The sequence below is a fragment of the Narcine bancroftii genome, chromosome 14 (assembly GCF_036971445.1).
Source record: "Narcine bancroftii isolate sNarBan1 chromosome 14, sNarBan1.hap1, whole genome shotgun sequence".
Lineage (NCBI taxonomy): Eukaryota > Metazoa > Chordata > Chondrichthyes > Torpediniformes > Narcinidae > Narcine > Narcine bancroftii.
The window spans coordinates 60,938,492-60,952,485 of NC_091482.1; the positions used below are offsets into that span (position 1 = coordinate 60,938,492).

The 13,994-nt window shown below is 46.3% G+C and overlaps 3 protein-coding genes across 10 annotated transcripts in view; 2 read left to right on the forward strand and 1 right to left on the reverse strand.

Moving 5' to 3' along the window:
• LOC138749666 (AP-3 complex subunit sigma-2) overlaps nt 1–13,994 on the forward strand; it is a 356,312-nt gene that overhangs the window by 244,475 nt on the left and 97,843 nt on the right. The gene's annotated exons all lie outside the window — the stretch shown is intronic.
• Nucleotides 1–13,994, forward strand: part of slc30a4 (solute carrier family 30 member 4) — a 50,724-nt gene that overhangs the window by 4,060 nt on the left and 32,670 nt on the right. For 2 of the 5 annotated variants that reach the window (XM_069911362.1, XM_069911361.1), the window contains exon 2: nt 10,829–10,903. The gene's annotated coding sequence lies outside the window, so the exon portion shown is untranslated. Of the gene's footprint in view, nt 1–10,828; nt 10,904–13,302; nt 13,409–13,994 lie in introns of those variants that run through there. The other 3 variants (XM_069911364.1, XM_069911360.1, XM_069911363.1) reach the window with 3 other exon arrangements.
• Nucleotides 14–13,178, reverse strand: bloc1s6 (biogenesis of lysosomal organelles complex-1, subunit 6, pallidin). 4 transcript variants are annotated; one of them, XM_069911376.1, is made up of 7 exons: nt 13,072–13,137; nt 12,763–12,862; nt 7,761–7,857; nt 5,652–5,796; nt 3,695–3,782; nt 2,458–2,544; nt 14–862 (listed from the first exon to the last, which is right to left on the reverse strand). In XM_069911376.1, the coding sequence occupies exons 3-7, from the start codon at nt 7,813–7,815 to the stop codon at nt 725–727; spliced, it is 513 nt and encodes a 170-aa protein (XP_069767477.1). In that variant the 5' UTR covers nt 7,816–7,857; nt 12,763–12,862; nt 13,072–13,137; the 3' UTR covers nt 14–724. The 4 variants fall into 4 exon arrangements, with proteins under 4 accessions (XP_069767477.1, XP_069767476.1, XP_069767475.1 ...); XM_069911375.1 differs by lacking the exon at nt 12,763–12,862 and having other exon boundaries at nt 13,072–13,178; XM_069911374.1 differs by lacking the exons at nt 12,763–12,862; nt 13,072–13,137 and adding an exon at nt 12,903–12,927.

A 13,994-nucleotide genomic window follows, 5' to 3' on the forward strand; every position in this document is an offset into this window, starting at 1 on the left:
CCCAAGCACAAAATGAGCAGAGGTCTCAGTTTATTTGTTAGCAGATAGATGACAGTGTAGCGGGGACAGAGTGTAGTGGGCATTACTCACTGCAATACCGTGAACTCTGCATTGTGAAACACACAGGTTACCTTCATCACATTGACCCTGTGCTGTCACCATTCGCCAATCTAAAGTCAGAATGGGCGTTTCAAACCAAACCAGCAACATGCTCACAAAGCTTCACCATTCTTGTCCACTTGCAATTCCGACCATTTCCATATTCTGGAAGTTTCTGATGATGCTGCAGCTTTGTTAGTGTACGTACAGTTTAGAATAATCAGTCAAGACAACACCCCCTAATCCAACCAATGAGAAGCAATGAGATGACCAGCTCCTCTATCAGATCTCGGTCCAGGGAGTAGTCACATTCCAGTCAAACACAATCTTTAAATCACCTGTTTCAAAGGAGACTTTGTAACAATTTAACCTGGGCAATGTCTGAAATCAGGAAAGCAGAGTGATGAATCCACACAATGCCTCAGCAAGGGGGTCACTCTGAGATGGGTGGGATTGCTCCAAGATTGCCATCTTCACCATGCCAGGACTGAGCAACTCCTTGCAGTCACACATTGAGAGAAAGGCCACTCCAACTTGCTCCAGTTGGTGTTTGGAGCTAACGGCAGTAGGCAAACGGAAGGTTCGCGTCAAAAGTGTCTGCCCTGAACCACAAGGATTCAGTGCGTTAGTGCTCGCTGGCTGCTTGAGACGGCTTGGCAGGCCTGGCCACCAGCTGCCGCTCTCGCTCCAGCTCCCTCTCCCTCCGCTGCTCATATTCCAGCTCATCCCTCCGTCTCTGTTGCTGAAGCTTTAAAGCTCGTTTCTGCAAACAAAGGAGGGTTAAACAAAAAAAAACTAATTTTCTATCAAATCCCAGCAGGCCACTCCCTAGAGAAGATGGTGCTGACACCAGAAGGCATCAAACATAACAGAAAATTCCAAACCACAATAGAGACGTAGGCAGCAAAGTGAGCATAGCGGTTAGCCCAACACTTACATCACGAGTGATCAAGACCTGGTTCAAATCCTGTGCTTTAAGGAGTTTGTATGTTCTCTGTCTTCATGGGTTTTCCCTGTTTCCTCCCACCATTCAAAACAAACCAAAAGTTGTAGGTCAATTGGGTGGCATGGGCTTGTGGGCTGAAAGAGCCTGTTACTGTGCTGTATGTATATGAACGTATGTCTAAATCTAGACACTGTTTGGTCAATGGAAGAGGATGGACAAAATGAAGCTATTCAGAAACCAAACTAGAAGTTAGAATGACCCCAAAATAAAAGCAAAAACATTGGATAAATGATATAATGGCCAAAGTGTGTAACATTTCTGAAGAGTGTCTTGTGGAACAGGAGAACAATTCATACATCAGCTGAGGATCAGCATCAACCATGCGGGGAAGCTCCACAACAGTCGGGTTTGCAGCTCCTTGGAGCAGGAGCCTGACATCCATGCCCAAGAACTGGGTGATTCATACTAATGGCCACCCAACTCCTCCACAGCTCCCTCCTCAGCACCAAGGCCGGCACAATGGGCGGAATGGTGGCCCCTGAGATGCAAATTTCAACTCATCTATGAAAGAGTGAAACTGCAGATCCTCGAAGTAATGAACCAAGATAATTGTTGGAAACACTCAGCAGCTGAAGTAGGAAAAACAGAATTAATGTTTCAGGACTGATGATGGGTTCTGGCGTACATGAAGAACCGAGCACAATATACAAAAGTGCTGGAAAAACTCAGCAGGTTGTGCAACATCAATAAGAAGGGTAACCAATATTTGGGGCCTAATCCCTTTGTCAAGAAATGAGGAAAAACCAGGTGTCTAAAATAAAAGTGGATGGAGGGAAGAAGGGGTGGTCAGGGAGGAGCACAGGCGAACAAGTAAGAGGTCATGGAGGTAGAAGAGGAAAAAAAAAAGCAGAGATGATGGGGTAGCTCTCTAAATGGGGAGGTGGAGAGGGAAGGGGTGGGAAGTTGATGCTGTCCGGTTGGAGAGTGTTCCTCTAATTTGCAGATAGCCTTGTTTTGGCAGTGCATGAAGCCATAGACGGACATGTGGAATGGTGTGTCCACTGGAAGGTCAGTGTTATTGCAGTAGAGTGAAGGTGCACAATGAAATTACCTCCCAGTCTGTGTCCAGTCTCTCTGATGTAGAGACCCCGTTACCATTTCCCAATCACAGCATCTGGAGACTTTCACGCAAGATGGTAACCGTCTCACTGCTCCTCCACCTCAAGCAAGCCAGTGAGCGGAGAATTACCCACTGGGCCAGTTGCTGCAAGCATCTCCATGACAAGTGATGGGATACAGAGGAAAGATCCCAGAAACGTGAAGTGCTGCAGATGGCTACAGAGTAACAGATTCGGAATGTCATCTCGGGGGGGGTGGGGGGGGGCAGACATGGCAGGTAATAGGAGGCATACCTTTAATCTTGTTGTCTTTTCATGCAATGTGACCATATCCCTGCGGATGTTCACCAGCTTATCATGGTAATACTTGGCCTCTGTGAACTACAGTAAAACAAATGAAAGAAACACATGGTCTAACATCTTTAGCCAAAATCTGAGTCAGAACCGAATGCTTTCGCGATGAAGGAACCCACCCCCCCCTCTGGTGCTGCTCCAGGGAGCAGAGCAGGTGGGAAGTGGCAGATGAACCAGAATAATCTCTTACCAGGTCCCCACATTTATCGGTAACTGACATGCCAACTACTGGATAGAAGTCAAAAATCTTTAAAATGGTCACTTTCAGTGGATCATCGTGGACCTAAAGCCAGCCGCTGTTCTACCCCTGCTGGGAACACGAATCAGAATGCGCAAGACCTCCGTATTCTTCTCTAACATTCATCACTGTGGCTGCTCTTTCAGCTCAACAACCTTTCCCTATGCTCTCCCTGGATATTAGGGGAACCAAATGTTATCCTTTTGTATGAACTCAGACAGCCTCTAGAAATTTCAAGAATTCATCACCTTCTAAGTGAAGAAATCCCTCCTAGTCTCAGCCCAATGTGGTCAGTTCAGATATTGTCACTACTAGTTCAGGTCTCCTGCCAGGGAAATATCCTCCCTGCACCAGCATCAAAACATGCAAGAACTCTGCTCCAGACCCCACACACGCCATGTGCCACCAACCTCCCCTCCCCCTCTCTCATGCTGCAAACCCCCATAATTTCAAAGCCCCCTATCCCATGTTGCCAATTCCCCTCCGCCCCATCCACCCTCGCTTGTGCACCGCCAATCCCCACTCCCTTCCCCCACCACATCTGCAAGTCATGCCCATTCTGATTGGGCACATCAAAAATCTGGAAAAATGTCCCCAACTGCAGAGGGCACCATCTTGCCCTCAAAATGAGCAGAGAAGACCTATGACCCAGACTTGTCCACAGATTTCAAAACCCCGTCAGTCTCTTGCAATGTTTCACCATCAGGGGTTGACAGGGTTACTGCAGGAAAATGGCTCCATGATCTTACAATAGGCCGAATGATCTTCCCCACCCATTTATGTAATACATTTCTGGAAAGTTGCCTTTGTCTGGGGAAATAGCTGGCAGATGCACAAAGGGCTCAATGGCAGAGAGAACCCAGTTCTGACATAATTTCAAACCCCGTGTCGCTATTTCAATCTGTAATGCAGCACACTTCTGCTCGGAATGATACTTACAAGTGCATTGATATCCAGCACTAAATGACATTCACGAAATTTGGCAATCTGCTGCTCCAGGGTATCCAACAGAACCACCTGATTCTGCCTAAGTAAAATACAAACAGTTTAAAAAGTCACAAAGTCCCACAGACGCCACGCAGAGTCCCACTAGAAACTTGGCCCTCTGAGTTGGTGAGGCTTGGCATCAGAGAAAGTCTTTCAGAACCAACCCACATCTAAAGTAGGCTACTTCCCATTGACACCTTGCCTGCTACCCCCTCCCTGACAAAATACCTCGTGCCTGCCAAAGCTGTCGTCCCAATTCCCAATCCCTCCTAATCTGCCCCAGGTTGAGATCACTGTGAGCAGACTTCCTCTGCAATCTCTCTCACTTCCTCCATTCCAATTGTTAAGTTCACACACCTTATTTCTAATCTTTGACAGAATTTGCAGGTGCATTCTGCAACAATTACTCATGCACAGATTTCTTCACTATCCCCTTATTCTACCCTTAACCTCTCCAATGGTTGAAATTAGTGCACCTTTGAACTGATGACACATAGAACATTACAGCACAGACGTTATGCCACTGATAGAAACCTACTTAACAAACTAAACCTTCCCTACCTCACCCCCATAACCCTCTATTTTTCTTGTATCCACGTGCCTAAGAGACTTTTAAATGTCCCCATTGTACCAATCTCCTCCACCATGCTGGCAATGCATTCCAGGCACCCACTACTCTATGCATAAAAAACTTACCCGCCACCTCCCCTGAACTTTTCTCCCCTCATTTTATACAGATATCTTCTGGTGTTTGCTACCATCACCCAGGGAAAAAAGGTGCTGGCTGTCCACCTATTTATGTGACTCGATCTTGTCAACCTCTATTACCGTAAATATTCATGTATAATGCGCTTTGTGTATAATGAGACCCCCCCAATTTTGAGAGGAAAATTTGAGTATAATACGACCCCTTCCCCTCGCCCACCGAGTCGCACTGGCATCTCTCTCCCTTCCTGCCCACCCGATTCACACCGCCCTCTCTCTCTCCTCCGCCCAAGTCGCGCTGCCATCTCTCTCCCCCCTTGCCCACCCGATCGTGCTGCCATCTCTCCCCCCGCCCCACCAAGTCGCGCTTCCATCAATGTAGGAGATTGCTGATAATCTTATTTATTGTTAACCCTGGCAGAAACATTTTTTAAATTATAACCTCATGTACAATGTGAAGCCCCTTCTGAGTTCAAATTTTTGCATTAAACCCGAATATTTACGGTAAGTCATCTCATCCTTCTACGTTCCAATAAGAAAAGACCTAGCCCTGCTAACCTTGCCTCATTAGACATATTCTCCAATCTTGGCCTTATCCTGGCAAATCTCTGCACCCTCTCCAAGGTTTCCACATCCTTCTTGTAATAAGGCCACCAGAATGGAACACGAAGTTCCAAATGTTCTAACCAGAATTTTTTTTAGAGTTGCAACATTACCTCACGATTGTTCAACTCAGTCCCCCGACTAATCGCCAATAGGCCTTCTGAACTATCCTATCAACCAGCTCTGCCATTATGCATTGGTGCAGACAAACAAACATACCAGAATTGGACCGTTCATGGAAAAACAGATCAGTGCAGCCAGCAGGGCCCCCAGAACAGAAACCAATTTATTTTTAAAAGACAATCATTTTGTCTGCGGCACCAATAGTGACACTCAGTGTTTTCAAATTGCAGATTAGCTATTTGAATAGATTTAAATTCCTAGGAACCGTAACCCAGGGCTTAGTGTTCTAAACCTTTGGATCACTGATCCAGTAGCAAACCTCACTACTGTTACCATCGGTTTAACTGGACTGTTGAAGCAGGACCTCTTTGCCACCAGACCAGTCTTGTTCATTTAAAAAAAATTACATTTGCTCAACAAAAAAGTGAAATATCAGTAATTAATCAATACTCTGAGGTTTAAAAAAAAATTCACGTACGTCAGTTCCTGGAGGGAATTTTTCAGTTGCTTTAGATCAGGGAGGTAGTGCGAGATTAATCCTTCTGTCAGCTTCTCCACAGTCTCCCGATTCACACAAATCAACTCACCGGGTCTCTCAAATTCCTTATGGGTTTCATCGAGGCCTGAGATGCAGAAAGTGGGAAATCATCAACTTCACACAATCCCCACCCACGTTCCAATCATCAATTTAAGCAGGCCTTTCAGGTGCAAACTTAAAATCCATCTATCTTCATTGGGTAAATTGTTGGGCATAGGGCAGGACGTGCAGCTGCCGCTGTTTGCATTCCTACCTGCTTAGCAGAGCTGGTTTAGGCTTGTTTGGCAGATTTACTGGAATCGGAAAGAATAGAGATAAGAAGGTAAGTTGTGAGAAGAATCTGAAGAGCCAGCAAAGAGATTCAACTGGGCATTTGTGGACAAAGATCTGGCAAGTATAATGTGGGAAAATGTGAAATTCTCCGATTTGGCAGGGAAAATAAAACTGAAGAATACTGTTGAAATGGCAAGAGTCCGTAGAGTTCGGAGATACTGAGAGATCTAGGCTTCACAGAAGATAAATTTGCAGAATACTAATTTGGAAAGCTTGCAGAATGTTCTTACTAACATCTATCTGGGTTAAATGTCACCTGGCACTGTTCCACCCAACTTTCTAATTGATCTGTGTCTCGCATTATCTTTTGTGATTTGTGTAAACATATTAAGTATAACACCAACGTTCTCAGCCAAGTCATTATATACTACCACCACTAATGTCTGGATACACCACTCACACAGACACAGTCAGATGACCACTTGTCCATAGAAACATAGAAGATAGGAGCAGGAGTAGGTCATTCGACCCTGCTCCGCCATTCAACGAGATCATGGCTGATCTTAAAGTTCAGTACCCCATCCCCGCCTTCTCTCCGTAACCTTTAATACCCTTATACTGAAGAAATAGATCTAATTCCCTCTTAAATATATTTAATGAACCTGCCTCTACTGCCCTCTGTGGCAATGAATTCCACAGATTCACCACCCTCTGGGTAAAGAAATTCCTCCTCATCTCGGTCCTAAATGGTTTGCCTATTATCCTCAAACCATGGCCAAGACTACCTCCCATCACCATCAATTTTGAATTCAGTTTGCCTTAGATCCCTTGTGCCTTAAAGTTCTGGACCAGCAGGACCTTTTCAAAAGTTTTACTGAAGTCTACGTAAACCAGATCTATTGCATTACCTTCATCAGTTTTCTTAATTAACTCTTCACCAACAAACTCTGATGTGATCTCATCTGCAAAAAAAACCATGCTGATTTCTCTGAATGACTCCATTTTTCCAAGTGAAAACAATTGTTGTCCCTTTGAATCATCCACAATAACCTCCCTAGCACTGATGCAAGGCTCACCAGTTGTCATCTCCACTTAGCCCCTCTGCCCTTGTTCAAGAGCATAGAGACAGTCCTTCCGGTGCAACAAGTCCACACCATTCAGTGGACACCGAGTCACATTAACGCCATCTTCTACGCAGCTTATAGCCTTCTCTGCCTGGTCCATCCGAGACACTTCAATGCTTTCAGCAACTCTGCTTTCACCTCTCAGGCAGTGCCACCCTAGTACTCCCCACTGCTCTGGTGAAAAATGTCCTCCTCAGATCCCATTTTCATCTCTTCTCCATAAATATTAGCTAATTTTACTCACGTTATGATAAAGTGAAGGTTTCCTGTACTCTACCCTTCATGATTTTAAACAACTTAGTCAAGTCCCCTCTTAACCCCCTCATTCCAGGGAAAACAAACCCAGCTTCTCTGGTCTTTCCTGAGACACTCCAATATCCCAACAAATGACAGCCAGTTTCTCATATGCCCTTTTAACCGCTATCTAATTGTGCTGTCACTTTCAGTGTATTTAGACTTCTATACCTAGGTCCCTCTGTACTCCCCAGGCCCTTCCCATTGATGCTGTGCATTCTGGCTTCATTACCTCTCCTAATGCATCACCTCACCATTATTCAGATTGAAGTTTAACTGCACCAGTACATCCCTTCGCTATCACCCTGGCTCCCAGCATCCTCCAGCTACCTCCACCAGAGCCACAGTAATCTCTTACCTGCAGGGGCCTTGAGTGCAGCTGATGTGCTGTCAGCTAAGTTCCCTGGCTCCATGATGTGGTGGTCGGTGCCAGGCCTCACCCCCACTGCTTCTTGCTGCCGTGGAAAGAAGGAAAGGCGTTAACTGCGTGTTCACAGGTGCAGTCAGGCTCCACACCAACCTGGCAATACTCAGCGGGCTCCACCCCACCCCACCTGCCGCAGCCTCCCTCTCCCAGCTACTCGGCCCCCCTGGGTGGGGGAGATGATGTTGGGTGGTGTTCTGGGAAAGACCAAGGGTGTGCATCAGGCCTTGGTCCAACTTGGAGCAATCAGCCCGATCTCCTCTTATGGCCGCTGGTCCCCACCGCTGCCGCGGCTTCTCCACATTCTCGCCTTCCACAACTCCAAGATGTTCCCTGCTTCTGCTGGTGAAGAATAGGCAAATATTTCCTTATTTTCCATTGTAACTTTTGATCATGTACTTTTACTTTTTTCTACATTTCAGTGGGAAACGTTAGAGGAAACAATATTATGCAACTGGTTAGTCTGTTTCATCTCTATTAGTGGCCTTGGTTATTTCAGGACGTAGCCAACTGACCCATTGTTCTTGCCCCTGCTCCACAGAGCGATCCATCAGCCCCATTTCCTTCCTGTTGCTGAACATTTCTTTATCTAAAGTTGTTTTCAAATGTCCTTGTTTAATTATTGATCATCTCGACTTCCACCATCCTTTTGCTTGTGAGTTCATGTCACAGAAAAGTTCTTTCTCACACATCTCCTTTATCTCTTGTCCCAAACAGCTTCTCAGATAATCAACTAATGGAAAGTTTTTAAAAAAAAATTGGTCTACCTTTCCTAAACCGGTCATAATATTGATTAAATCCATCAATTTTCCCCTATTCTTTGGTCAAAGGACAACAGTAAAGAGGGTGTATGGGTGTGAGGTAGAGAAGGTTTAAGTTCGAGTTTATTTATCATCCGATTGTACAAGTACAACCTGATGAAACAGCGTTCTCCAATTCTTAGTGCAAAACACTGCAAACACACTTACAAGGTTGTCGTGTCGGTTTACAGAGGTTGGCACAACATTATGTGCTGTGGGGCCTGTACTGTACTGTAATGTTCTAGATCCAGCTTCCCAACGTTGTAGGCAAAATCCTCCATTCCTACTCATTATATACCCATGACTGTGTGGCCAGGCACAATTCAAATGCTATTTACAAATTTGCCAATGACACCACATCTGTCGGCAGAATCACAGATGGCAATGAGGAAGCCTACAGGAGGGAGATAGATCAGTTAGTTGAATGGTGTCACAACAACCACCTTGCACTCAACGTTAGCAAAACCAAGGAGATGATTCTGGAGTTCAGAAGGGGAGTCAGGGGAACATGACCCAATCCCCATTGAGGGCTCTGCAGTGGAGAGGGTCAAGAACCTCAAATTCCTAGTTGTCAACATCTCCGATGATCTGCCCTGCAGCCTCCATGAAGGCGGCTCCTCTGTGGCTATACTTTGTGAGATGTTTGAGGAGATTCGATGTCACTGAAGACTCTCAAACTTCTATAGGTGTACCATGGAGAGCATTCTAGGTGGTTGCATCACTGTTTGTTATGGAGGTGCCAACATGCAGGGCAAGAAAAACCTCCAGAGGGTTGGTAACTCAGCCTGCAACATCACGGGCCCAGTCTTCACTCCGTCAAGAACATTAAAAAAGCCACTTCTATCCTCAAGGATCCTCACCACCCAGGCCATGCCCTCTTCACATTACTGCCATCAGGAACAGACGGTACAGGAGCCTGAAGAACCCAGCGGCACAAGGACAGTTTCTTCCCCTCTGCCACCAGATTCCCAAATGAACCACAGACACTGCCTTACTTTGACATTTTCTTGCACCAAATTTATTTATTCTGTAAGGTGATTTATATAAATATTTGCACTGATATTCTGCAACAAAGCAATGAATTTTGTGACATGTTCATGACAACAAATTCTGATTCTATTTGCATGAATCTCATCATCCCTCAATGACAATCACTTCTTTCATAAAGGGAGGTGATCAGATATAATTAATACTTGAAATACAACCCCAGAAGCACTTTATAAAAGTTCAAAATAACTTTTAACCATTGTACTTGATGGAAAGAGACAATATACTCCAAGTTGGACACTGGGCAAGAGCACCAGGTGGACAGAGGTACATAATCAAGAAAGTTTTAAAAGTCTTCAGAGAACGTCTGACATCTCCACAGACAGGTGGAAGTTCCTGGCCATGACCACTTAGTTTCAGAATCAAAATTTATTTTCATGAACAAGTCACGAATTTTTTGTTTTGGGGAGGACCACAGTGCAAACATTTATATACAGCATACAGAAAAATAGTGCAAGAAAAATTCAAAGTAAGGCAGTGTTTATGGTTCATTGTTCATTCAGGAATCTGATGGCAGAGGGGAAAAAAGCTATCCTTGTGGTCTTCAGGCTTCAGGGTGGTGGTGGTCCTTGAGCATAGAGGCTATCCTACTTTCCCATTAATCCCTCCTGAGATTCTCAGAATCAGAATTTATTGTCATGAACATGTCTCAAAATCTGTTGTTTTGCAGCAGTATTATTGTGAAAATATTGCTATAAATCTACATTTAAAAATAAATAAATTAGTGGAAAAGTAGGAGAAAGTGAGTTACTATCTGTGGTTCATTGTCCATTTAGAAATCTGATGGCAGTGAGAAAGAAGCTGTCCTTGTATCCATAAGCTCATATACCTCCTTCCCGATGGTAACAAAGTGAAGAGGGCATTTATTCTCTCCCCCCAAAACACTTTTTTTTATATACACATATAACAAAGTTCTTCCTTTTTTTCCCTTACTTCCTTTCTTCCCTTCCCATATACGTTGTTTTTACATCTTTATATACATTTTATCGCTGTTCTTCATTCTTATTACATCTCTTCATCTCTCCTGTCCTGCAAACGCTCTGCGAATTCTTGTGCTTACTCCAGATCCAAGAAAAGTCCGTTCTGCTCTCCGGGGATAAATATTTTAAGCACAGCTGGATGACTTAACATGAATTTATAACCTTTTTTCCATAGGATCAATTTTGCTGTATTAACAACCTCGGAGATCCGGCGCTCTTCTCCACCACGGATCCCTGCTCCTTCGTGCAGGTAAGGCCTTCTCCTTTCTTTTCCAGTTCAAAACTTATATCTGGGTAAAAAAATATTTTTTTGACCCTTGTATTCCAATGGATTATTGTCTTCTCTAATTTTATTCCTTGCTCACTCCAGTATATTTTCTATTGTCGTACATCTCAAAGAATTTACTAAAATGGATCTTGGTTTTTGATGTGTCTGTGGTTTCGGAGCTAGTGTTCTGTGTGCCCTTTCTATTTCCATTCCTTTCTGAACTTCTTCCAGGACCTTCAGGAACCATTCTTTTATAAATTCCTTCATATCTGAGCCTTCTTCATCTTCCTTCAGGCCCACTATTTTTATGTTGTTTCGCCTACTATAATTCTCCAACATATCAATTTTCTGAGCTAACAATTCTTGTGTCTCTAATTTTTTTTAATCACTTTCTTCCAATTTTCCTCTTGACATTTTCTTCCATTTCTACAGCCGTTTCTTGTTCTTCCACACTTTCTACTCTTTTCCCTATTTCTGTCAGGACTAGCTCTAACCTTTGCATTTTATCTTCTGTTCTTTTCATTTTTCTTTTAATTGCACTAAATTCTAATGACAACCATTCTTTTAATGCTCTCATTTGTTATTAAAAAAAAAGCTTTATCTATATTCTGTCCACCTGTTTTACCTTCTTTCTCTGTGAAGATCTTGGTCTTCTTCTTCCTCTTCTGTGTTTGTACCTATGTTTGTGTCTTCTTCTCTTCTTTGTATCTGTGTCTCTTCTGATTTTCCTGAGGAGTTGCTTGTCTCACTTTGTCAGGCCTCTTCTTGCTTGGCTTCTTGCTGTTGGTCCTCTTCTTCTGAGCTGCTCATCTGTTGAGCTTCCTGCTGCTGTTCCTCTTTCCTTTCACCCCGTCAACTTTCTTTCTCACTTCCTCTCTTGCCACTTTCCTCATCTTGCAGCTGAGAACCCTGGTGTCGGGCATCCCTCAGCTGGTTGTGGCGTGGTTGCCCCCTCCTGTCGGCGCACTGTGCCCTTTTGTTTGGCTCAGAGAGTACTGGTCGGGGGGGTCGCGACTCCGCAGGGCTGTCACCAACCTCGGAGATCCGGCGCTCTTCTCCACCACGGATCCCTACTCCTTCGTGCAGGTAAGGCCTTCTCCTTTCTTTTCCAGTGTCTTTTCTTTTTTTCCCCATTGTTTTTACTTTTTCCTTCTTAGGTGCCATTTTCTTTCTCTTCTCTGCACTTATCTTTTATTTCTTATATTTTGTATTTATTCAACTTTGACTTTTCTTAACTTTTTTTCTTCTTTTCTGGAGTGGGCTGGTTTTACCCTACCGGCCACTACTCCATCACGTGACTCCTCCCGTCCCCAGCCGAGTTAACAACCCTCTGGAGTTTTATCTTGCCCTGAGCGTTGGCACTTCCATACCAGTGCGGTGTGATGCAACCAGCCAGAATGCTCTCCCTGGTACACCTGTAGAAGTTTGAGAGTGTCTTCAGTGACAATAACTCATCTCCTCAAACCTTCTTCATGATTGCATCTACATGGAGGCTCCAGGGCAGATGTTGACACCCATAAATTTGAAGTTCTTGACCCCATCCACTACTGAGCCCTCGATGAGGACTGGCTTTCGTTCTCCTGACACATTCAGGACAGCATTTACTCCCTGCTCTGTGCACCTGGCAAGTTTCAGGATTTAGTTTCTTGTCAGGTAAAAACACAATGCTGGAGAAACTCAGCAGGTCAAACAATGTAGCAAAGGCAGAGATATCGGGCTTGAGCCCTTCATCAAGGCAGGAGCAAAGTGTTCAAGCACCTGGCTACATTTCGCTCTATATAAAGTACATTTTGCTCCTACCTCGATGCTCCAAGCCCGAAATGCTGGTTATGCATCTTTACCTTTATACACTGCTTGACCTGCTGAGTTTCTCCAGCGTTGGGTATTACTTCAATCAGTGCTTTCCCCTTGGCAGGTTCACAGAGTTCATGAAAGGCTCCTCTGTAAAAAGTAAAGAGTCACGCGAGTAATGTGGCACCACCATCAAAACGAGGAGGAGATCCCTGGGCCCAGATCCACATCACTCCTGCCCGGCCCCTGGAGGCACCTTGACGGACCCCGGTACCCAGAAGCCTGCGCCCCGAGGCCTGGTGTAACCCGAGCCCGGGAGCCCGTGGCCTAGCGGAGCTATGGAGAATGCATGGACCTACCTGGGAAGAGCTCCTACATCGGCCCAGGGTCTCCACAGATCAGCCTCAAGCTGCAGACCTCCCCCGGGGGAAGGTCCAACGTCGATTGGCTGATCCCCCTGCCAATCAAACGTTCCGGGGTTGTAATTGGCTCAAGATGAAGCTTATTTTTCGAGGGGCGGGGAGCGGTGCATTCCCGTCAATCTTTGCTTTCTGAGCTGTGATTGGTTAATTGTTCTTGCGGTTGTGATTGGCTGGTCGTTCCTGCGGCTGTGATTGGCTGGTCGTTCCTGCGGCTGTGATTGGCTGTTTGGATTGGTAGCTGGATTGGGGACATGCCCGAGCACTGGGCCCTGCGGTGAGTGAGTTAGGACTGGCTTCGGACAAGTGTGATGCCCTGAATGTGGGGCCTCGCAGCCGGGGTCGGGGGGCTTGGGGGCGCCGGAAACAGCTCCTGGGTTGGACAATAGGGAGCCTTGGGGTTGGGTCAGAGGGCCTGGAGCGCCGGGGCTGAGGGTCTGGCCGCTTGGCTGGACGTTAGAGAGTCTCGGGGGCCGGCTGGTCGTGCCTCGGGGGCCGGCTGGTCGTGCCTCGGGGGCCGGCTGGTCGTGCCTCGGGGGCCGGCTGGTCGTGCCTCGGGGGCCGGCTGGTCGTGCCTCGGGGGCCGGCTGGTCGTGCCTCGGGGGCCGGCTGGTCGTGCCTCGGGGGCCGGCTGGTCGTGCCTCGGGGGCCGGCTGGTCGTGCCTCGGGGGCCGGCTGGTCGTGCCTCGGGGGCCGGCTGGTCGTGCCTCGGGGGCCGGCTGGTCGTGCCTCGGGGGCCGGCTGGTCGTGCCTCGGGGGCCGGCTGGTCGTGCCTCGGGGGCCGGCTGGTCGTGCCTCGGGGGCCGGCTGGTCGTGCCTCGGGGGCCGGCTGGTCGTGCCTCGGGGGCCGGCTGGTCGTGCCT

What these genes read in the sequence shown, in the direction of transcription:
- bloc1s6 (XM_069911373.1), bottom strand. Translation starts at nt 8,917, where the DNA reads ATGAGTAGGAATGGAGGATTTTGCCTACAACGTTGGGAAGCTGGATCT. An exon ending in TAAACCGACACGACAACCTT is followed by an intron (nt 7,858 to 8,794) that starts GTAAGTGTGTTT and finishes TTTCCACGGCAG; the next exon opens with CAAGAAGCAGTGGGGGTGAG. An exon ending in AATTCCCTCCAGGAACTGAC is followed by an intron (nt 3,783 to 5,651) that starts GTACGTGAATTT and finishes TATTTTACTTAG; the next exon opens with GCAGAATCAGGTGGTTCTGT.